The following is a 25,692-nucleotide window of genomic DNA, read 5'->3' as shown; positions in this document are numbered from 1 at the left end:
ATGAATTCCAAGAACCGTTGGGCAAAGGTGTTGGTACACCAGTAGTTTTCCCAGTTAATGGCAGGGTAGTTGAAATCACCCAGTATTAGGGTGTTTGGTTGTATATTAATATTTTCCAGTATGTTTAGAATGGTGGAGTGAGAATCTTGGGGCATGGTGGGGGATCTGTAGCAAGCTACAATTTGGATTGCAGTCTTACCTAGTGTTAGTTGCACCTGGAGAATTTCAGACACATTGTGTTGAACAACTAACCTGGTGGTGTGAATATCCTTGGTGAATATGGACACTCCTCCACATTTAGTGTTTCCATCCTGGTTTGGTGGCCGAAAATTGTGGTAAGAGTTGTAGCCTGGTATTGCAGGGGTGCTCTCTGGAGTCTTGAACCAGGTCTCAGTTATTGCACAGATATCGATGTTCTCCATTTTTAGGAGTGCCTCGAGAGAGTACATTTTGAGATTTAGACTTCTAGCATTGAGTAGCATTACCTTCAGATTTTGCATGCTTGTACCGGTTACGGTGGTGGTTTTGTCCTTTGAACTTTGCCTAAAAAAGGCACTATAGGGGTGGCAAGAGCCTTAGCCAGTAACCTGAATCCCAGGGGTGACAGGTGCAGACCATCTCTGGCAAAGCACCATGGTCTGTCGATCATGTCGTCCCAGGCAGACAGATACTGGATCCCCTTTGAATGACACCAAAAGCTTAGCCAGTTGTTGAAGTCAGTCATTTTGTCCATATATTGTGGTATCATTCTGGGCGAAGGCAGAATGCTACTCAGGGCTAGGGTCATACCTGCCTGGGCCACATCATCCGAGAGCTCTTCCATGTCGTCCAGGGAGGTACATCTCAATCATTCACTCCAACATGGACAATGACAGAGTCATATTTGTACTTGTTGTGGAGTTGTGGCGGATCCTGGCACCCAGCAGGCAGCTCACTGTAATTTTCTCCTTGTTCAGCCTGGTGAGTGCGACATCAGTGTGCCTGACTGTAGAGTCACCTATGACTAAAGTGTTAGGTAGGTTGTCTTGCCTTAGGGGCTGTTGCTGGGTGGCACGCTGGTGTTGTGAGCTATGTGACACTTTGGTTGTGATTGGTATTTGTTTGCGTTTCAGCTTCGGAGGTCCTTGTTGCTTGGGCAGGTTACAGTTAAGGGCCTCCACATATGTGGATTTAGCGTTGCTATGTGTGGGTGTTGGTATGAGTTTAGAAGGGCTATGTGTTGCTTGAGGTGTAGTGCGGGTGTTAACCTTCTCCTCTTGACTGTCTAGCACAGTCTTGGGTGGAGAGAGCTTTTCTTCCAGTTTGGCTATGTAAGTGCATCTCTCACAGGTTGTAGTGTTGGGTGGTAGGAGAAGAGGGTTGTCTGTGTACATGAGGCAATTGCTGCATTGCCCCAGTATGCCCAGATTCACCAGGTGGACAGGAGAAATCAATGGAAGCTGACCCTTGCCTGGGTTGGTGCTTTTTTTTTAAAAAACTACAGGAGCTGTTTTCCCTTACCTTAGCAAGGTACTTTGCAATTATAGGCTGTTTAGTGCCAATGATTAATTTCTCTTTATTGATAAGGAGAGTTGAGTGCTTGCATCAGTTTAAGGCTTCCTAGTGCTTTTCAGCAGGTATTAGAGCAAGTGCTAGTCACAGGGATGCTTAAAGGTAAGATGAAAAAAAATGGTTTATCCTAAACACTGCAGTGTGCACTAGAGAAGTTAGATGTGAAAGTAGGTAACTTAAGTTTTACCGGTCTAAAAAGTAAAATTTTAGTGGAGAGTCACTATTTTTAATGCAGCAAGATATATTGAAAGGGGGTGATCACTTTTGTATTCCGGTACTGTGGAATACAGTAGAATGGAAAATAAATTTAAATAGTTGAAGGGGAGTGATTTCACAAAATGATAATTATGTGCTTACTCACATAAGCCAGTGAAAGCAGAGAGGAAATGAGATATATGATCAAATTAACATAAGAGGCAGGCAACTAGAAAGACAGTGGTATTTAAGAACACAACAGTAATATGCAGTTAAAAGCAGAACACAAGCAAAACACAAGGTAAAGACAACAAATCACAGCACTCAAAATATAAAAAGGCAATAAACTAATACAAAACAGAACAAATAAAAATAAAACCAACCTTTCCCTCATAGCAAATTGTAGCAGAGTCTGGGTGAGCCTTTCCAATAAAGCTCTACAAGGTCTACAAGATTCTAATCTGATGGTCACATAAGTTGTGCAAGACCTTCCTTAAAGGTGCCACTTTTGTTAAGACCCCTCTTTCAGGAACCGGTTGCTTCATGGGACTTGAATTTTGTGCTATTCAAATTAACGTCTCCACCCTTTGAGCTGTCTCTTTCTTCGCCTTTGAATTTCTGTCTTGGAAAACTTTGTTTCTGGTGGCAATCACATCTGCTAGACGAGTGTCAGAGTTACAAGCACTGTCTGTCAAAACCCCCTTATCTGATATTTCACAAAGACAGAGTATCTCTTCGTACTAATCCATCCTTTGTCCCCAAGGTCTGTTCCCATAACACTTTGAACCAATCCATAGAACTTCCGGTGTTCTTCCCTAATCATTCCAACACAACAGAATACAGGTTTCATCAGTTGGATGTTCGTAGACAATTAGGTTTTTATTTGCACTGGACTAAGGATTTCAGGAAGTCAGACCAATTATTTTTTTCCTTCTCCGGTCTACTAGTTTCCACAGTGACCCTCTCTAATTGGATCTCTAGCTGTATAGCTTACATTTACACTTCTGATGGTAAGCTTTACCTTTCAAAATTAAGGCTCATTCTACGAGATCTCAGTCTACCTCTGCAGTCTTTCAAGCCAGGGTCCTACTTGATAATGTCTGTGCAGTAGCAACTTGGGCTACCCCTCACATATTTATTACTCATTACAAATTGGATTTGACCTCCAAGGGTAGAGCATCCTTTGGTTCCACGGTACTCAGGAGTATTTTTCCTTGAGCCACCCAAGAATAAGGCGCTAGGGACGCTGTCCCATGTGTAAGAATGAAGGCGAGGTAGGACTACAGAACATAAAGAAGTTATGTACTCACCATAATGTTCCATATTTGTAGTCCATCTCGCCCTTAATTCTTACAAACCCACCCTCCTACCCCCATCCTGGAAGTATCTGGAGACAGAAGAATATTGTTGTTGTTATTCACTGGAGACCTTTTATTATTGGGTTCTTTCTGTATGGTCTGTTATTATTTCTCTTAATTAGCAGCAAGCAAGATCTGGGGATTGTACTGGTGCACCATGGGATACCTACCTAGCCACGAGCCAACTAGAAGACTTTGAACTTGTAAAAAGACGGAGTCGGAGCCGAGGATTGGCTCTGAATCCATGTATAAGAATGAAGGACGAGATGGACTACAAACATGGGACTTTATGGTGAGTACATAACTTCTTCTTTTTGGTACTTTTGACATAGATTCATTATCATTATTCTGTAGTTAAAGGGAATGTTATAGCAATATAAAGAGGATGTACGTTAAGGTTTTACAATATCAAAAGCTTTAGTTGCATCTGATTTAAGTTGAGTGGTTTAACAATATAACTCATTTCAGTATATTTAATTTTTATAGTTTCCAGCAATTTATTTGCCTCATTCATTGTCCTATAGGGCAAAACCCAAACGGAGTGTTGAAAATAATGTCTAATTGTGAAGTTATTTTCTTATTTATTGCTTTATCTCTTATTATATATTCTGTTTTTAGTAGTGCTAGGTGTGCTGTGAACCTTCCCTATCTGCCCTTTTAAAGACACAGGTGATGAAACTTAGATTTTTGTTATTTTAATTAGTTGTACAGCACTGAAAGTATGTGCTGTTTAATAGTGGGGCATGCCTTCCTAACTGGGACTGTGTGCTGAATTATAACTGTTTTTAATTAGTTGTACAGCACTGAAAGTATGTGCTGTTTAATAGTGGGGCATGCCTTCCTAACTGGGACTGTGTGCTGAATTATAACTGTTTTTAATTAGTTGTACAGCACTGAAAGTATGTGCTGTTTAGTAGTGGGGCATGCCTTCCTAACTGGGACTGTGTGCTGAATTATAACTATTTTTAATTAGTTGTACAGCACTGAAAGTATGTGCTGTTTAATAGTGGGGCATGCCTTCCTAACTGGGACTGTGTGCTGAATTATAACTGTTTTTAATTAGTTGTACAGCACTGAAAGTATGTGCTGTTTAATAGTGGGGCATGCCTTCCTAACTGGGACTGTGTGCTGAATTATAACTGTTTTTTGTACAGCACTGAAAGTATGTGCTGTTTAGTAGTGGGGCATGCCTTCCTAACTGGGACTGTGTGCTGAATTATAACTATTTTTAATTAGTTGTACAGCACTGAAAGTATGTGCTGTTTAGTAGTGGGGCATGCCTTCCTAACTGGGACTGTGTGCTGAATTATAACTATTTTTAATTAGTTGTACAGCACTGAAAGTATGTGCTGTTTAATAGTGGGGCATGCCTTCCTAACTGGGACTGTGTGCTGAATTAGAACTGTTTTTAATTAGTTGTACAGCACTGAAAGTATGTGCTGTTTAATAGTGGGGCATGCCTTCCTAACTGGGACTCTGTGCTGAATTATAGCTGTTTTTAATTAGTTGTACAGCACTGAAAGTATGTGCTGTTTAATAGTGGGGCATGCCTTCCTAACTGGGACTGTGTGCTGAATTATAGCTGTTCTGATCTTGAGCAGATGCTGTATTCTGTTGTTTGGCGGTGCTTTGTGAGATGTAAAATATTTCATTTTGTTCAATTGTTATTTCAACTGAGACAATTTTATCTGTTAATAGGGAGCAAAGTAAACAGTCTAGGAAAGAAGATTTGGTCAGTTCCAAAGTTTTGGTGGATAACTCGATGGTTTTGCCCTGTCTTTCAGGGATATGTGCAGGTGATTTAGAACATGTTGTAATAAAGGGAGCAGAAAGTTCTTGTACTAACATCTGATTGTTCTAATGTTTCAAAATATAGCAATAACTGTGTGTGATAGTACAATCTCAGTTATTGTAAACTTATTTTGACTCTTTTATTGCAAAAGTTGACTTTGATTTAACTGATATTGGGTATAAGAAAAGAAACATAGATAATAGAGAAGATTTGAGTGATGATTTGTTGGTTGAAGAGTATAGCTAAAAGTGTAAGACGCTTGCATCATTAGAGAGTTCTCTGTCTCCTAATTCCAAGATGGTGTTAATTTTATTCATTCTAGTAAAGAGGATGTTTTGAACACAGAATATTAGAAGGAAAAGTCTTTCTTTAACTGGTAGTATTTCCTGTAACCTTTGTTCTGATGTTCATATTTGTATTAGTGTGCAGAATGGAGGATGGAAAGAGATCTCACAGGTAAGAAAGCGTAAAAGAAGAGCTTTGGGAGGGTTCATTGGTGAAGATAAATATATTAATAAACACAGTAAAGAGTCTGGTTTTATTTCTGTAACAGATAACTGTGGAAAAATGATGTTAATCTGATTAACGATAATTGGGGACTGAAATGTAAAGAGTATATTGCAGTTTTCTGCTTATCAGAGTCCATAGGTTCATAGGTTAATGACTACTAGGCCCTTATAAGCCTAGCCGTGCTAAAAACTGTGACCCACAGATTTGATTTATATACCGGTGATTTACTGACTGCCTCTGTCCATCACAGACATACAGTGGATTTAAAAAGTTTACACACCCCTGTTAAAATGCCAAGTTTTTGTGATATAAAAAATGAGACCACAATAAATCATTGTAGCTTCATAATTCCATTTCTGGTTGTGAATATATATGTAAGTACACCTGATGCATGCACTGCTGTGACACCCTAAGATTTACTATTTTTTTTGGTATCGATCTGTTTGACCTTTTTTTTTCCCCCATAGGATTTACAATCATAATTGAACCCTTTGAAGACCGGACTCCCACAGTTGCTAATCCCATTTTACACTTCAGGTAAGACTCTGTATCAAGGTGGGGGAGGGGTAGCCAAGCAGCAATTAGTCATTTGGCATTCGGGAGTAGAGAACTGCCATGCAGCTGAAATTAAACCTATGATAAAACAAGCTGTGGTTGTAGTAAATTAAGTTATATTCAAATTTATATTAAAATAAGTATTATCCCAGAACTGACACATTTGAATGAGTAGCCCAGTAAACCATGGTATTACAAAGTTTTTAAACAGTCTTTTGTCATTGCTCAGTGCTGACCTCTATGGGAGCTTGATTGTAGCAGTAGTAGCTTAAAATATATGGTCAACAAAAAGAGGAAATGAGTTCTGATGAACTCTTCCTCTTTTTTCTTTGTATGCCGTAGAGTCCATTGCTTGTTGGAGCCCTGGTGCCTCACTGGTACCAGAAATGACAGAAAAGGGCTAGTAGAGGCACTGGAAGTTGAAGCAGTTGGTTCTTTTTGGCGAGCCCCCAAGCCAATCTCATTTCATTCCTTGAGAGAGGATATCGGAATATGGGGTAGTCGTATGCATGACACTGTTAATGCTTTAGCCAAGCACATTAATGAATTACCAGCATGGAAGATGAAACATTAGAGAGTTTGAACACTCTGGTAATTAATATCTCGTCTGTGTGTCTGACTCATTCACAACTGAGTTTGCTTAATAGAGGTTTGTCTTTTATACCTTCGTGCACATCAGACTATGCTGGTGTAATTCTGAGTTTGAGACTATTTGCCAGGAATATTATGCTTAGGACTCTTTTTGGAGCTGATAGGGACTCTGTCAAGACTTTTAGAAGACCAAGTGTTGGTTGTCCACCCTATAATAGCTGTTTGGAATCTTTTCTAAAGCTATGTGAACAAGGATCTGTTGGATTTGGTGCTTTTAAACAATGATTGTACTTTTAATAATTTGACTCCACCTGAACTGCAAGCTCTAAAAGATTTAAAGAATAATGATCTTATCCGTATCATACCTGCCGATAAGGGTGGAGCAATTGTGGTTTGGGACGCTGCTTATTATTTTCCTACCATGATGGATATGCTCTCTGATATATCAAAATATGTAATTTTAACTAAGAGAGATCTTAAAGTTTTTATAAATAAGATGCATAATGATCTTTATGATTTGTTGATGTGTAGCTCAGTAGAATCTGGTTTGTATGAATATTTTTGTTTCCCATCCTTCTGTACACTATATTCATGGCCTCCCTAAAGTGCATAAAAACTTATATAAGCTGCCCTGTAGACCTATTGTCTCAGGACAGGGCTGGCTGACGAAACCATGTTCTATTTTTATTTAACATAAAATAAGCCAATAGTTGATAAGGCCCCATGTGTTCTGAAGGATGCAGAAGAATTTTTGAGAGTTTTATCTGATGTCTCCACTAACATTTTTGTTACACTTGATGTTTGTAAATTATTCACTGTCATCCCTAATCTTGAAGGTATTGAAGCTGTTAGATATTTAACGAATCGGACAGATTACAGTCGTGATTTAGTTTTTCTTCTGTGTTATTTATTGGAATTGGTTTCGTAAAATAATGTTTTTGTGTTTCATGACAAGTTTTACAGACAGAGAACGGGCGTAACTATGGGCACAGCTTGTGCCCATAGCTACGCCAATCTTGTTATGGCACAGTGGGAAGAGGAGTATATCTTTGGTCATTCTAGTTTCCATTATTTTGTTAAGTTCTGTAAGAGATTTGTGAAAGACATCTTTTTGTTGTGGGGAGGCCCAGTTGACAAGCTAGAGGAGTTTATTTCTTATTTAAATGGTACTACCAGTTTTCTGTAATTTACTCATAGGTCTTCATTTACAACTTATTGATTTTTTTGGACGTGGTTCATTTTAAGAAGACTGATAGGATAGAGACCACTATTCATAGAAAATCCTTTTGGAGAAATAATTATCTCCATAGGACTAGCATGCACCCAGGGTTCACTTTCTGCAACATTTCTAAGGGTCGAGCATTAAGAACTTCTAGACTGAGTACAGATGGCGTATCTTTCATATAAGCTTTAGATTCCTTGGGCACACATTTGAATGCAAGAGGATATACCAGTAGAGACGTAACTGCTGGTTTGGCTTATGCTGGGAATGAAAGGGAGGGGTAGCCAAACCTTATTTGTTTACTGGATATAGAACAAAAGTTAGACAGATTAGATCTAATGATAGTACTAATTTGTTATTGACTTATACTAGTGATATAGGTAAGATTTGTAACATTGTTCAGAAAAATTGGGCAATATTAATGACTGATAAATTTGTTAAAGTATAGTAGGCCGTACACCTAGCTTTTCTTTTAAGAATGCCTAGTCCTTGAAGACAATTTTATGTTCTAATGTCAAGCAAAATTTCTTTGATAGACTTGGCACTTTTGCTTGTCGTAATTGTAGCACTTGTAAGTTTTTTTTCCACGGATAAAATATTTGTACATTCAGTGACTGGTAGATGTTTTATATGTAGATTTTATGCTAACTGTACATCTGACAACTTGGTTTATTTGGTTATATGTAAACTTTGCAGGTCCTTTTATACAGGAAAAACAAATTGTTCCTTGAAAGAGAGGATATTGGAACATGTAAGGGCTGTTCGTATACATGACACTGTAAATGCTTTAGCTAAGCACATTAATGAATATCCAACTCATAGTTTTGGTTTCCTGGTTTTATAAAAACTTGATATCACCCTCAGAGGTGGGGATTTAGTGAATCAAGTTGAATTAATGGAAGAGAAATGAATTATTTCCATGCTAGTTTATAGACCACCAGGACTTAATGTGTCTGTTTCTTTAAAACCTGCCCTTAAGGCAAAAAAGTTACCTCATTAATTAAGCACTTTTTCTTATTGGTTGTTTAGTTTAACATTATTAATTATTTAATTGTTATTAGATGTGATAAGTCATTTAGGAGATGATTTGGTCCATTTGTAGTACAGGGGGCATTCCTCCAGTAAATTTTCTGTTTACAATCCATAGATCCAAGATGTGCTTAAATATGGACATGGATTAAATTTTTATCGCGTGGATAGGGAGTGTGTTCCACAGCTGCACTGCAAGATATAACTGTTGATGTTGCAGAAGAGGTTTAGATCCCTAGACAGAGTATTTCTGATTCTGTTTGACTTGTTGATCTGCATTGAATCCATCAGTATTGGGTTGGAGGGTACGTTATATGCCATAATTAGGTTACCTCTTAGCAGTTTGTAAGGTACTGAGTATAGTGACAGGATGCTGAGTCAGTCCTTGGTAGGACATGGTATTTAGGCCTTGTATCCTTTTAGTAAGGTATTGTGTGGGTGTTCCAGTTGTTGCATGAGGCTAGTCAGATACATGCCAAAAGGCTCATAAAATTCAATGACTGGTTTAATGAGGGTTGAATAAAGGGAGACAGTGACATCTCTAGAGCTAGACACAATCCCTTTGTTTATAAGCTGTATAGTGTAGTGGGATTTTCTTATAATAGGCACACGTGGTCAAACATTAGGTCTCTGTCCACATAAGTTCCCAAATCCTGAACAACTGGGTAAAATGTCAGGGAACGTATTGTCAGTTTGTTAGTTTCCTAGGGTAGACAACTTCCCAAAGGATACAGTAATGCATTTTTGGGCATTTAGATTCAGTTTATGATTTTTACATCAAGTATTTATTTGGGACAAACCTTCCTGCAGTATGGCTAAGTGATGTGGGGATTCACTGACTGCTTCTAGCTTGCAGTCATCTGCAAAGTTAGTCACCCAGAGCCCTTTGATATTGGCTTTTACTTCAGAAAAGCAGATGCCAAACAGGAGAAGTTGCAGCACAGAAAAATTGAGGTGAGAAAATGTTTTGGAGGAGAAATGCAGTATAAGAGAAGGCAGGAATTGAGTACTTTATGTAATGTTGCCTAGATTATAAGATATGTAACAAATTATGTGATATATGATGTTTGTAAATGTGAACTTGTTAATGTGGTTTGATTACTTTTATATAAAAGTAACTTTGCCTATGTCACAAGTGGTAATTCAGTAAAGGTGTTACAAAAATAAGAGTTAAACTATGTGATGGCACATACAGTAGCCCATGTCCTCCTTCCATCTCTGCCATCCAATCACCCACATCCCATCTGGTTATCTGTCATAACTTCAAATGACTATATTTTACCTCAGTTAATTTACAAAGCATTTGCAATAAAATCACTGAACTGCATGCCTGGATCTCTCATTATGCACCAGATATTGCTGTTCTTAGTGAGGCATGGCTAAATCAAACTAACTACTCCTAAATGACACATTGTAAAGATTAAAATCCCCACCAAACCCAGTTAATTCCACTAAGTCGAAACATACACCACCATACTATGCCAGCATGTAAACAACTGCACAGATGCAGCTGTACCTTGTAGGAACAAGTGCAAGACAAACGCCAGAAAGAAAACCACATGATAAGTCTTAAAAGCCCTCAACCCCCCCAAAAAAAATCCCCTATAACTTATAAACGTAATACAGATGCACACAACTGTGTACATCTTCAAATAATGAACTTTAATCCTCCTAAAGGTAACATTTGTGCCAAATAGACAGCTGCTAACATAGGCCCTAGTTAACCTGAACTTGAGGTTATCCATGCTAAGACGCATGTTGTTGCCTGCACTTCTACTTATACTAATTGGTGTCTGTTTTTTTTTTTTTTTTTTTTTAATTTTATTACCCCCCCCCCCCCGATCTGAAAACTACTTCCATACTTACAGAAATTAACTTTTTACCTTGAAGAAACTAGTGTTCTGTGTGTTATTGCCCTTTAATCAACTTGCCTTCATGGAAAAGTAAGAGAAAAATGCATTCCTCTGTTGCTGCCTGAAAGACGAGCTGAAGTATTTATTGCTAAAGAAAAACTTTTCATTATATTCAGTATTTTTGTATTTACTTGTTCCACTTAAATTTTTATTTAATGTTGTCCTTTTCATTCCTCGTCGACATGTCAGTTACAGATTTGGCCTTGGATCTGACTTAGCCGCATTCTACAGACTTCGGATCCAACTCTTGAGCTCCTCCCTCTACCCATAATGCCATAGTCCATCCCCAGAACCTCAGATCTCATTTGCCAGCATCTCGCATGGACATGGGTCCTCTCTGAGTGTATTTCAAGATTTTTAGGGCTTGTAGTGTGTTTTCTTAGGAAAACTTCTATCTTCCTACTTAATTTTTACATTATATAGTTCCACCCTGTTAGGTTTTCAGGTTTTCTTTTGTTAGTCCACTCTACCTCAGTAAGGTAATTTCTTACCTACCATTGTTGGTACCTTTTTCTTATCTGTCCTTTTCCTGTCTCTTTTCTTACTGACAGGGTATTCTTTACTACCATTGCTGGTAGTCCTTTACTGTACTTTTTACTGTAATCCTTTACAAAAGATAAATATTTATCATCTTATCTAGCTTTCAGTTATTGTTAACATACTGTAGCTGAGAAATGTACAGGGTTTAAAAAATGCACTTCCTGTGGACAAAAAATTCAGAATTCATGTACCCACAAGGATTGTAGTGCGTTTATTGTGTTGGAGGAGCACATCTGGGTACAAACTGTACAATTTTTGTCACATTTAACTCAAGGGCTATTGCAAACAGGAGAAATGTTAGTCCTCAAAGGGGTGTTACCACCTTCATCTTATTCCTCCACTGGGGCTCAACCCCACAATGGATCATCCAAGGTTCTGTTGGAGCATAGAAAACGATCTTCACCTAAGTCTTTGAAGACTTCATTGTCCTCGGAGCCTCGACAAAAGAAATTCAGAACGTGCTGGACAAAAGAGTCATCAAGGAGGTTCCACCAGACCAGAGAGGATTTGGAACTTACTTGAAGTCCTTTAATGCCAAAAAGACGGGGCTTAAGACCAGTTTTGGATGTGAGCAGTCTGAACCAATATGTGAGGAAATCAAAGTTCCGAACAGTTATGGTTCAGTCCATTCTACCTCTTTTACACAGGGGACAAGTGGATGTGCTGAATCGATCTTCAGAGTGCATATTATCATATTAAAGTAAACAGAAAAAAGACACGTGTACTTTCGGATGAGAGGCAGACACTATCAGTTTGGATCCTCACCACAGTCCCCAGGGTGTATACAAGTGTATGGCAGTGGTAGCAGCTCACCTGAGACTGCAAGGATTCCAAGTGTTTCCATACTTAGATGACTGGCTGGTTACCACCCCAACCAGGTATCTCCTAAAACAGTCCAGGAACTACATGCTTCAAATTTGCCAATCACTAGGCATTAGTCAACATTTCCAAATTCAAACTGCTATAGAACCTGGATTTTATTGGTACTCATCTAAACACAACAGCTCAGATTGTTTCTCTACCTCCTCATCATATACACACAGTCAAGTCCCAGTTTCATCAAATTCTTTATCAACCAGCTCCTCCTGCCAGACTTGTCCTTTAGGTCCTAGTTCTGTTGCAGCATCTGTACTATTAGTCTTTTTAGCACGTTACTGTATGTGTGTTCTTCAGTGGACTCTAGCTGTTCAGTGGTCTATTCAACAGCACCTAGCCTTCCCAATCAAATTGACTCCAGTATGCAAAAAACATATTTGTTGGTGGATCAGTCAGACAACATTTTCTTAGGTTGCTGTTCGTTCTGTCTCTCCCAGTAGCCACAGTGACCAAGGATACCTCCCAGCTGGAGTGGAGGGGCATTTCTTGGGAAGGACGGGCCAAGGTACATGGTCCCCACAAGAGACCAATTCACATGCCAGTGTCCTGGAGATGAGAGCAGTCCTACTAGTGTTGCAGGCATTTCAAGATATTCTCCCTCTAGGAACCATTGAATTTCAAACCAACAGCATGTCTGCGGTCTGGTATATCATCTAACAAGGGGGAACTCGATCTTACCCCATCTGCTGAGAAGGTATGAAAGTGTGACTATGGGCAATCTCCACCAACCACTTTCTAGTAGCAACGCATATTCCAGGGAAATCCAATATGCTAGTGGACAAACTCAGGTTCATTCTGATGCTTCACGAGTGGTATCTCAATCAGTTAGTGGTGTAGAAAATTTTCCGTCGTTTGGTTCAGCCTTGCTGTGATCAATGCAGGAGATACTTTACCCTGATTCCCCCCTCAGTGGGAGTCACAGAGAGATGCTGTAGTCCACATTTGACCCTCCGGTCTCCTTTATGCCTATCCCCAGTACCTCTAATTCATAAATTCTTACAGAAAGCCAGTTGGTTGAGGAGCTCTGTTATCCTCATTGCTTCTTTTTGGCCTTACCAGGTCTGGTTTCCCTTCCTTTGGGAGGGTGGCCTAATGGTTAAGGTGTTTGCCTTACAAACACAAGGTGCAGGGTTTGAGTCTCACAAGGGATAATTGGCTAGGCTTAAAATGGCTTGCAAGGGCAGTTAGCTTAGTACTAATCTATGAACTTATCTTCATTGTCCTCCTTGGATACTGGACCCCATCCAGACCTTCTCTCACATCCCTCAGGCGTAAATCACCCTAATATCCCAGCCCTCAAACTAACTGCATGTTTTTTTCCATTTCCATTAATATCTAGCCAGCACAGGCTTTCTTCCCCAGTTTGTGCATATACCTTTGCCCTCTCTGAAAGTTTCCACTGAAAGGATTTACATGAGTAAATGGAAAAGAGTCTCAGTTTGGACCCTGACAAATGACATTGATCCCTTTACTGCCCGTTTCTTCTTTACTGGAGTTTTTCACTTCTATTTTTAAAGAACGTGCTAGTTTTTCCACAGTAAAGGCACAGTTGGCAGCCATATCAAATTATCAGGAAACCATGATTTTTGCTTGGCTGCTGCTAAGTTGTATAAGGCTTTTCTAAAGGGCACCTTCTTGCTCAAACCCTCAGTGAAAAGATCTGTCACCTCCTAGGAATTTAACAGCAGTACTTCAAGGCTTATTTCAACAACCCTTTAAACCTTCAGCAAAAACTGACTTAAAATGCCTTTTTAGTTGCTTATTACATCTGCTAAAAGGATTTCTGAGCTTTGGGCTCTTATCAAAAGCCCCTTACATTGTTTTTCATAAAGACAGGGTTACCTTATGACTCAGTTCTTATTTCCTACCAAAAGTGGCTTCTGAATCAAATATAAATCAAGCTATTCATTTACCAGTCTTCTTTCCAAACTTTTCGAACAAGGGAGAATGCATGCTACATCTTTTACATGTGCATATACAACTACATTTCTGCTTACACACACCAAAAGATTTCAGGAAAAAATGGACCAACTGTTTGCCTCTTTTTCACCTTGTCATCTGCATACTCCAATTTGTAAAGTTACATTGGTCAAATGGATAACTGATTTGGTTTCCTGCATATATTCCCAGCAAAGTTTCTCCCTAGAAAAACCACCTAAGGCCCATTCAGCTAGATCTATGGACACCTCATCTCCCTTCCGGTCTAAAGTTTCCATTGATGATGTTTGTGCAGCAGCCCCCTTGTCTAATGCGAATACCTCTCTTGCTCATTATAAAGTGGATGTAATTTCTAGAAGCAGAACTGTTTATGGTTCAGCAATTCTCTGGAATATCCTTCCATGAGGGTTTCCCAAGATTTACATAGCTGGGGACTCTGTCCCATACATTGAAGAAGAATGAAAAGGACAACATCAGATATTAAAGTCATGTACTCACCATAACTATCCATCTGTGTTGCTCATTTTCATTCTTCCCTCCCTCCTTCCCCCTTCCTGTCATTTTCTGCAGTGACCTAATGGACCTTTGGAACATGTAGTGCCAGGTTTGAGCCCTGGTTTAATTTCTCTTCTGTTCTGCTAAGACTTTTAAGGCAGTAAACTTGATCTGAAGTATTGGGGATGTACTTAGAGCATTATGGGTAGAGAGAGGAGCTCAAAAGTTGGATCCGAAGTCTGTGGAATGCGGCAGAGTTGAATCCATAACCCATCCATTGAGGAATAATGAAAACGGAAAACACAGATGCATAGTTATGATGAGTACATAACTTTAATTTTCATCTTCACTAATTTTAGACCCCCAAAAACTTAAAATATTTTCAAGATGTTCCATAAGACTCAGATGACCTTTTTCTGGTTTTATCAGGTACAAAATAATATTGTCTGCAAATAAAGCCAACTTCTTTTATTACCATACAAATTATCTTCTTGAATTTCTGAGTCTCTTATTTTCTTTGTCAATGGCTCTAAGTATGTAGCAGATAACAAAGGGGAAAAAGGACACCCCTACCTGGTTGCTCTGTTCAGACACAACTTGCCAGAAAGGAACACTCCCACTTTAATTTTTGCTTCCGATCCCTCATATATCCTCATAATTAACCTTATTATTGTATCAGGGAATCCAATTGCTTCCATTGCCCTACTCATGAAATTCCCAGCTTACTCTGTCAAAGGCTCTCACTCTGTCAAGATCCACCAACAACACTGGTATTTTTTTACACTCCGCTTCCCTGTGGATCATCATTGTTATGTTGTTAGCAAATGTTTGTCTCCCCTCCACAAAACCATATTGATCCATATCTATCAATTTTTAGCTGTTTATAGAGATAAACACCGTCCAATCATGGTTTAAAATTGAAATGGACTTTTGTGAAACTGGGTCTGATGGGCCTTTACCATCTTTAGGTATTACAGCCACCACAGCTTTCTTCTTGGATGCTGGTGCTTCCCTTCCTTTTAAAATACTATTAAAATCTTTCAGATCTTTATTACTTTCTTTCCTTGTACCTTCCAAACTTCCACAGGAATGCTGTTAATTCCTGGGCACTTTCCTGCAGATTGATTGTCCGTTACTGTTTTTATCTTATTTCCTCGTATCTTACCTGTTGAGCCTTATCTACCTCTAACCTTGTCATACTTAAGTGTTACATAAATATTTCTATTTGTGCTCTTTTTTGATTCCCACATTTCTCTGCTTAAACAGATTTTCATAAAATATCAGAAATAGCTCTAATACCTTTACAGGATCTCTGATTATTTTTCTTGTTATAAGCTCCCTAACTTTGGCAACAACTCTTTCCACATTCTGTTGTCTAAGTTGTGTTAAAAGTTTTCGTGCTTGGAGTTATTATCAAAATACAGTTGTTTAACAGAAGTCTTTCTAAACTCATGGATATTATGCAGATACTCCTGTATTTTCTCTTTTAACACTGCATTTGCACCTCTTTTGTTATGTGAGATTCCCTTTATTCTGCAGTGCTTAAACGTTTGTCAGCCCTCTAAATAATTCCTGTTACTTTTTAACCATATCTTTTCCTTTATTTCTACCTTATTCTTAAACTGTACTTAGAAATTTCTATCTTCCATAATAATGCTCAAGTAATTTTCACTACCTATTCCTTAAATTCCTGTCTTTTTAACACGTAGGTGGGGAAGCAAGAGTGTCTCATTACCCTACATTTTTATCTTAGTAGTTATAATTAGATGATCTGAAATAGCTATTGAATGTATGTGAAAGCTTTCAATTAAGTACAAGTGTTTCTGTGAAATATATCTATGTCTAGTCTAGCCCCAGTATTGTACCTTGGAGAATATGTAAATTCTCACCAACTCCTAGTACTGAATTCATGTCTTCCATACCAATTGTTTTCATAAATTCCTTCAGAAATCTACTGCCTTTTGTTATGCTTTCCCTTCTAGGTCTCCCAGATGCATCATCACTGTTGAAAATCAAAATCCAGTTCCCATGTATAAGTAATATTCTCTGCTGACAGCTGATTATTTCTCCCAAAATGTTCTGAACTTCCATAATAGTAGTTTTAGGTGGAGTTACCGATGCATGCTCACGTAATCCTCCACCCTTGCCAGGAGATCCTTACTACCACATGTCTACCATTATTATATTTTTTCTCTTCTTTCACTATTGAAGCTCCTCTAGCAATTATATGATTCCCTTTTCCATTGTTCCTGATACTGTGCTGAATATCCCTTCTAAAATTCTTTCTTTACCAAATTAACATGCTCATTTCTTTCCAAGTGCGTTTTCTGTAGAATTGCTGTTTGAACTCTGCATTTCTTCATATAATTCAGTATTCCTTACTTTTTGTCTATGCCTGTGACACCATTAATGTTCTATAATAATATAGTCTAGTCATTATGATAAGACATTATTATTCCCACCTATTGTATACAACAGCTTTTTTAAAAGTATGTTTCCAGCTTTTGTTTTACATGCACCCACTAATGTTTGGCAGGTTGATATTTTATAAAGTTGCTCCATTTGAACCTATGTCACATTTTACAAGACCTTTTGCTTTAATAAAAACTCTCAAACAAGAAAAAGGTTCCTTCCATAACCTATTAACTTAAAACATACAGACAAACTATGTACGTCTTCAAGTAATGAAGTTTAACCTTCCTGATAGGAACAATTGTCCCAAATCAACAACTGCACACAGAGGCATAACCTAACCTTAAATTAAAGATGTTATGTGATCCTATCTCGCCTACATTCTGACTGATGGGTTCGGAGCCGATCCTCGGCTCCGACTCGGCACGCTTATGCCAAAGAGCGAAGTCTCTTATTGGCTGAGCTTACTATATCCCAGGATGCACCACTACCAGTCCCCCAGATCTCGTTTGCCGCTAACAAGCAAAGACGTGGTCTCGAGCTTGGCTGAGCTAAGTAGTGTTTTTTTCACTTACTTTCCTGTCAGGGATTTCCTAAAATTCAACAAAAAGCTGTTTTAACAGCTATCTCATGTTTTTGTGTATGAGTGAGTATTTTTTGTGGTAAAATATTTGTGTGGTGATTGTGTATTGTCTGACTAGAGGTCCCATTTGAGTTGAAGGGCCTTCCCCTGTCAGTCCGTTGTCATTCAAGTCCCGTTTTTATTTTTTAGGGTTCTTGGATACCTTTAGTTGTTTTTCTTTTGTGTCAGTCTTGTTTAAAGAAAAAGAAAAAGAAGAAATTTTTCTGTGATGGTTAGTGTATTTGCTGTTTACCAGTTTGGTTGCCATAATGTCACAGGCTCCTAGGCCTTCAGGGTTTAAGAAGTGCACTAAGTGTAGTTTCAAGATGTCAATTACAGATGACCATTCTCTCTGTGTGTACTGTTTGGGCGCCAAACATTTACAGGAGTCCTGTAGCGTGTGCCACGCTTTTTCCTCGAGGGTCCTCCAGGAGAGGAAAAATAAACTTATTTTAAAAGGCCTTATTAAACCCTCATTTGAAGAGGCATTAGTTTCCTCTCCTTCTCCTGCTAAGAAGAAAAGGGCGTCGGCTCCGACCAGCCCGTCGGATCTGACCGCCAAAAGACATAGGCAGGCTTCTCCTTCGCTCCACGGACTTGGAGCCGAGGCGGCGGTCTGCCTCGATGCCTCCAGCCTCGACTCCTCTGGGTTCGAGCCGACGGCTGGGGCCTCGAGGCGGGTCATCTTCATCGGCTCCACTGATCTTGGAGCCGATGAAGGTTGTCCGCCAGACACTTCCTCCTCGGCGCCAAGCCCTCTTCGGCACCGATCGAAATTGGTTTGGACACTCCGTCCGCCGATAATTATCGAGTCGATTCGAGCCGGGTCCCCTAGTCCCTTGGAGCCGTTGGAGAGGCCTACTCGGACCCGCTCGTCTCTTCCAGGTCATCAAGGATGTCAGATTCGACATAGACAGGGTACTCCAAAGACTTTTCCAGTCCCCAGTCTTTCAGAAATTTGTTTCGCTCCGACCCAATTGGCTTCGGAGCCGATAGCCCATTCCATTGCCATTCCTCCTCCGACCGCTTGCTCCGTTGGAGCAGGTGCTGATGGAGCCAGTAGAGATCCTAGGGTCGGCTCCGACCCTTACTCCAACCCCGCCTTCGGGTCCGAGTTTGCATACGGACGTCTTCGGCCGGCCCGGGGTGACATTTGGGACCAATGCTGTCGGTTCCAAGCCTCCCTCTCGGTGCTTCGCCGGGACTTCCGTCTGCTATCATGGCTCGAGACTGGACCCTCCCAGGATTCTGGGGTCCGGCCTTCAGAGCTATGAGGAGTGCCTTGGCCAAATCTTCGGCCATCTCTACGGCTTTACCGGCACCTTCCCTGGGCATGGAGACTGGGTCTTTGGCAGTTCCCCTGTCTGTAGGCAGCGGAGCCCCAGGGCCTGAGGTTACCCCACTGGGGTTCCCTCCTCCTGAGGGTCTTTCGGAGTTGTCTTCGGAGGAGCCCCCAAGGAAGAGATCGTGCAAGAGGAAGCACGTAGACTCCCCCGATGAGTCTCTTACATCGGACACTGATCTTGATGATGCGGAGGGGTCCCCAAAGTCGTCCTCGGACGATGTCTCATTTGCAGACATTCTAGAGATCCTCAAGCAACGAGGCGGCTGGAATTCCAAACCCTCCTCCGCTGATGAGTCGGTGTTCCTGAAGGCCTTCGGGGCTCAGCCCTCCGCCTCCTGGGTGTCTCCGCCCTTCGACGAGCTCCTGGATTTGGTTTGTCGGAGGGCGTGGGAACATCCAGATACTGTGGAACCAGTGCCTTCTCGCCCTAACAAATTTTTGTCTGCCCCACCCGAGAAGGAGTTCTTAACGAAAGGCGTGGCTGTAGATGCCATGGTGGTGGCATCTGCTACCCAGCAGGGCGTGGCAGTGGCTTCAACGTCCGTCCATCCTCCTAATAAGGAGTCTAGGAGCATGGACCGATACGGGAAGCGCACCCTGACTTCAGCGGCCTTTACTCTGAGGTCCCTGAATTATTTGGCACATTTCACCAGACTACAGAGGGATCTGGTCAAGGAGCTCTCAGACTCCCTCTCAGGTAACCTACCTGAGCAGCTAGCCCAGTCGGTTAGCTCTCAGTTGGCTATTTTACAGCCCTCGCCTTCCAGTTCTGTTGCAGCATCTGTACTATTAGTCTTTTTAGCACGTTTACTGTATGTGTGTTCTTCAGTGGACTCTAGCTGTTCAGTGGTCTAGTCAACAGCACCTAGCCTTCCCAATCAAATTGACTCCAGTATGCAAAAAACATATTTGTTGGTGGATCAGTCAGACAACATTTTCTTAGGTTGCTCTTCGTTCTGTCTCTCCCAGTAGCCACAGTGACCAAGGATACCTCCCAGCTGGAGTGGAGGGGCATTTCTTGGGAAGGACGGGCCAAGGTACATGGTCCCCACAAGAGACCAATTCACATGCCAGTGTCCTGGAGATGAGAGTAGTCCTACTAGTGTTGCAGGCATTTCAAGATATTCTCCCTCTAGGAACCATTGAATTTCAAACCAACAGCATGCCTGCGGTCTGGTATATCATCTAACAAGGGGGAACTCGATCTTACCCCCATCTGCTGAGAAGGTATGAAAGTGTGGCTATGGGCAATCTCCACCAACCACTTTCTAGTAGCAACGCATATTCCAGAGAAATCCAATATGCTAGTGGACAAACTCATGTCCATTCTGATGCTTCACGAGTGGTATCTCAATCAGTTAGTGGTGTAGAAAATTTTCCGTCATTTGGTTCAGCCTTGCTGTGATCTTTTTGCTTCTCCCCATAACAACAAATGCAGGAGATACTTTACCCTGATCCCCCCTCAGTGGGAGTCACAGAGAGATGCTGTAGTCCACATTTGACCCTCCAGTCTCCTTTACGCCTATCCCCAGTACCTCTAATTCATAAATTCTTACAGAAAGCCAGTTGGTTGAGGAGCTCTGTTATCCTCATTGCTTCTTTTTGGCCGTACCAGGTCTGGTTTCCCTTCCTTTGGGAGGGTGGCCTAATGGTTAAGGTGTTTGCCTTACAAACACAAGGTGCAGGGTTTGAGTCTCACAAGGGATAATTGGCTAGGCTTAAAATGGCTTGCAAGGGCAGTTAGCTTAGTACTAATCTATGAACCTATCTTCATTATCCTCCTTGGATACTGGACCCCATCCAGACCTTCTCTCACATCCCTCAGGTGTAAATCACCCTAATATCCCAGCCCTCAAACTAACTGCATGTTTTTTTTCCATTTCCATTAATATCTAGCCAGCACAGGCTTTCTTCCCCAGTTTGTGCATATACCTTTGCCCTCTCTGAAAGTTTCCACTGAAAGGATTTACATGAGTAAATGGAAAAGATTCTCAATTTGGACCCTGACAAATGACATTGATCCTTTTACTGCCCGTTTCTTCTTTACTGGAGTTTTTCACTTCTATTTTTAAAGAACGTGCTAGTTTTTCCACAGTCAAGACACAGTTGGCAGCCATATCAAATTATCACTCAGGAAACCATGATTTTTGCTTGGCTGCTGCTAAGTTGTATAAGGCTTTTCTAAAGGGCACCTTCTTGCTCAAACCCTCAGTGAAAAGATCTGTCACCTCCTAGGAATTTAACAGCAGTACTTCAAGGCTTATTTCAACAACCCTTTAAACCTTCAGCAAAAACCTGACTTAAAATGCCTTTTTAGTTGCTTATTACATCTGCTAAAAGGATTTCTGAGCTTTGGGCTCTTATCAAAAGCCCCTTACATTGTTTTTCATAAAGACAGGGTTACCTTATGACTCAGTTCTTATTTCCTACCAAAAGTGGCTTCTGAATCAAATATAAATCAAGCTATTCATTTACCAGTCTTCTTTCCAAACTTTTCGAACAAGGGAGAATGCATGCTACATCTTTTACATGTGCATATACAACTACATTTCTGCTTACACACACCAAAAGATTTCAGGAAAAAATGGACCAACTGTTTGCCTCTTTTTCACCTTGTCAGCTGCATACTCCAATTTGTAAAGTTACATTGGTCAAATGGATAACTGATTTGGTTTCCTGCATATATTCCCAGCAAAGTTTCTCCCTAGAAAAACCACCTAAGGCCCATTCAGCTAGATCTATGGACACCTCATCTGCCTTCCGGTCTAAAGTTTCCATTGATGATGTTTGTGCAGCAGCCCCCTTGTCTAATGCGAATACCTCTCTTGCTTATTATAAAGTGGATGTAATTTCTAGAAGCAGAACTGTTTATGGTTCAGCAATTCTCTGGACTATCCTTCCATGAGGGTTTCCCAAGATTTACATAGCTGAGGACTCTGTCCCATACATTGAAGAAGAATGAAAAGGACAACATCAGATATTAAAGTCATGTACTCACCATAACTATCCATCTGTGTTGCTCATTTTCATTCTTCCCTCCCTCCTTCCCCCTTCCTGTCATCTTCTGCAGTGACCTAATGGACCTTTGGAACATGTAGTGCCAGGTTTGAGCCCTGGTTTAATTTCTCTTCTGTTCTGCTAAGACTTTTAAGGCAGTAAACTTGATCTGAAGTATGGGGATGGACTAGAGCATTATGGGTAGAGAGAGGAGCTCAAAAGTCGGATCCGAAGTCTGTGGAATGCGGCGGAGTTGGATCCATAACCCATCCATTGAGGAATAATGAAAACGGAAAACACAGATGCATAGTTATGATGAGTACATAACTTTAATTTTCATCTTCACTAATTTTAGACCCCCAAAAACTTAAAATATTTTCAAGATGTTCCATAAGACTCAGATGACCTTTTTCTGGTTTTATCAGGTACAAAATAGTATTGTCTGCAAATAAAGCCAACTTTTTTTATTACCATACAAATTATCTTCTTGAATTTCTGAGTCTCTTATTTTCTTTGTCAATTGCTCTAAGTATATAGCAGATAACAAAGGAGAAAAAGGACACCCCTACCTGGTTGCTCTGTTCAGACACAACCTGCCAGAAAGGAACACTCCCACTTTAATTTTTGCTTCCGATCCCTCATATATCCTCATAATTAACCTTATTATTGTATCAGGGAATCAAATTGCTTCCATTGCCCTACTCATGAAATTCCCAGCTTACTCTGTCAAAGGCTCTCACTCTGTCAAGATCCACCAACAACACTGGTATTTTTTTACACTCCGCTTCCCTGTGGATCATCATTGTTATGTTGTTAGCAAATGTTTGTCTCCCCTCCACAAAACCATATTGATCCATATCTATCGATTTTTAGCTGTTTATAGAGATAAACACCATCCAATCATGGTTTAAAATTGAAATGGACTTTTGTGAAACTGGGTCTGATGGGCCTTTACCATCTTTAGGTATTACAGCCACCACAGCTTTCTTCTTGGATGCTGGTGCTTCCTTTCATTTTAAAATACTATTAAAATCTTTCAGATCTTTATTACTTTCCTTCCTTGTACCTTCCAAACTTCCACAGGAATGCTGTTAATTCCTGGGCACTTTCCTGCAGATTGATTGTCCGTTACTGTTTTTATCTTATTTCATCGTATCTTACCTGTTAGCCTTATCTACCTCTAACCTTGTCATACTTAAGTGTTACATAAATATTTCTATTTGTGCTCTTTTTTGATTTCCACATTTCTCTGCTTAAACAGATTTTCATAAAATATCAGAAATAGCTCTAATACCTTTACAGGATCTCTGATTATTTTTCTTGTTATAAGCTCCCTAACTTTGGCAACAACTCTTTCCACATTCTGTTGTCTAAGTTGTGTTAAAAGTTTTCGTGCTTGGAGTTATTATCAAAATACAGTTGTTTAACAGAAGTCTTTCTAAACTCATGGATATTATGCAGATACGCCTGTATTTTCTCTTTTAACACTGCATTTGCACCTCTTTTGTTATGTGAGATTCCCTTTATTCTGCAGTACTTAAACGTTTGTCAGCCCTCTAAATAATTCCTGTTACTTTTTAACCATATCTTTTCCTTTATTTCTACCTTATTCTTAAACTGTACTTAGAAATTTCTATCTTCCATAATAATGCTCAAGTAATTTTCACTACCTATTCCTTAAATTCCTGTCTTTTTAACACGTAGGTGGGGAAGCAAGAGTGTCTCATTACCCTACATTTTTATCTTGGTAGTTATAATTAGATGATCTGAAATAGCTATTGAATGAATGTGAAAGCTTTCAATTAAGTACAAGTGTTTCTGTGAAATATATCTATGTGTAGTCTAGCCCCAGTATTGTACCTTGGAGAATATGTAAATTCTCACCAACTCCTAGTACTGAATTCATGTCTTCCATACCAAATGTTTTCATAAATTCCTTCAGAAATCTACTGTCTTTTGTTATACTTTCCCTTCTAGGTCTCCGAGATGCATCATCACTGTTGAAAATCAAAATCCAGTTCCCATGTATAAGTAATATTCTCTGCTGACAGCTGATTATTTCTCCCAAAATGTTCTGAACTTCCATAATAGTAGTTTTAGGTGGAGTTACTGATGCATGCTCACGTAATCCTCCACCCTTGCCAGGAGATCCTTACTACCACATGTCTACCATTATTATATTTTTTCTCTTCTTTCACTATTGAAGCTCCTCTAGCAATTAGTATGATTCCCTTTTCCATTGTTCCTGATACTGTGCTGAATATCCCTCCTAAAATTCTTTCTTTACCAAGTTAACATGCTCATTTCTTTCCAAGTGCGTTTTCTGTAGAATTGCTGTTTGAACTCTGCATTTCTTCATATAATTCAGTATTCCTTACTTTTTGTCTATGCCTGTGACACCATTAATGTTCTATATTTAATAATATAGTCTAGTCATTATGATAAGACATTATTATTCCCACCTATTGTATACAACAGCTTTTTTAAAAGTCTGTTTCCAGCTTTTGTTTTATATGCACCCACTAATGTTTGGCAGGTTGATATTTTATAAAGTTGCTCCATTTGAACCTATGTCACGTTTTACAAGACCTTTTGCTTTAATAAAAACTCTCAAACAAGAAAAAGGTTCCTTCCATAACCTATTAACTTAAAACATACAGACAAACTATGTACGTCTTCAAGTAATGAAGTTTAACCTTCCTGATAGGAACAATTGTCCCAAATCGACAACTGCACACAGAGGCATAACCTAACCTTAAATTAAAGTTATCCATGCTAAGACACAGCCTGTGCTCCTATTTACAGTAATTGCTGTCTATTCTTATCTTATATTTATTATTGTCCCAGATGTGAAAAATAGCTTGTAGGTTTTCAGAAAACATTAACTTTTATCCTTAAAATAAAGTGCTCTGGCTTCTATTGCAGCTTGTCTCCATGGAAACCTAAGAGTAAAATGTACAGCTGCCCTCAGCTGCAGACTTCTCAGAACTGAACATTTATTTCTAAAGAGAAACTTTTCTTTGCATTGTGTTCTATTACTTATTTGCTTACACAGAAATGTTATTAGATAAAGCTAAGTGTGTAATGCAGATGTTCACCTATGCAAAAGTAAGATAAACCATATCAGCTCTACACATACATTTTTACACCCCATTTCCCCACTTCAGCAACCCAAGATTACAGTATATTAACTTAAATTTGCCTTTGTCCAGCCTGTATTCTCTTTTTACATTGCAATGACTAAATTTCTTAAATCTAAAAAAAGATGGAAAATGGCTCTTACTTTAGTATCTTTATCACATACAGCAGTAACTGAAAATGCTTTACTATATAACATGCAAATTATGTCGTGATGTTTTATACAAATACTGTTAAGTTACTATTTTTCTCTTCTCTTTAGTGTCCTTCGAAACATTAATGGCATGAAGTGGAGTATGCTCTTTTCACTCCCCCACCAGTTTAACAAAGTCAACAAAAGTCCAGTCTTTCCACTTTTTCTTGCAAAGCCATATTTCAGAAATGTGATTGATGCTTTGTAATCTCACTTTTATTCACTAATTTCAGTGTTGCTTATCTTCTTGCTCTTCATTTCCATCTCCCAATCCCACACTACGGTTAAAGTCCAAGGTACTCCCAATTCTTCTAGGCAATTCTTTTGCTTTTTTTTCCTGTCTCTCAAGCATTTTCCTTTGGAACATTGGAAAAGGTGTAATAAGGCCACACATAACCTCAGCAGATGGACTGCAAAGAA

At 39.6% G+C, this 25,692-nt stretch overlaps 1 protein-coding gene across 1 annotated transcript in view; it reads left to right on the top strand.

The window, feature by feature from the left end:
* The window catches only part of ERCC2 (ERCC excision repair 2, TFIIH core complex helicase subunit), a 2,230,202-nt gene that overhangs the window by 1,516,768 nt on the left and 687,742 nt on the right, over positions 1–25,692 (top strand). The window contains exon 13 of the mRNA XM_044070725.1: positions 5,874–5,943. Within this exon, the coding sequence (XP_043926660.1) occupies positions 5,874–5,943 (70 nt within the window). The remainder of the gene's footprint in view (positions 1–5,873; positions 5,944–25,692) is intronic.

This window comes from Protopterus annectens, chromosome 1.part0 (assembly GCF_019279795.1).
Source record: "Protopterus annectens isolate FY-2018-M chromosome 1.part0, PAN1.0, whole genome shotgun sequence".
NCBI lineage: Eukaryota > Metazoa > Chordata > Ceratodontiformes > Protopteridae > Protopterus > Protopterus annectens.
The sequence above is the reverse complement of the archived record's forward strand: the minus strand, read 5'-3'. Positions and strand labels throughout refer to the sequence as shown.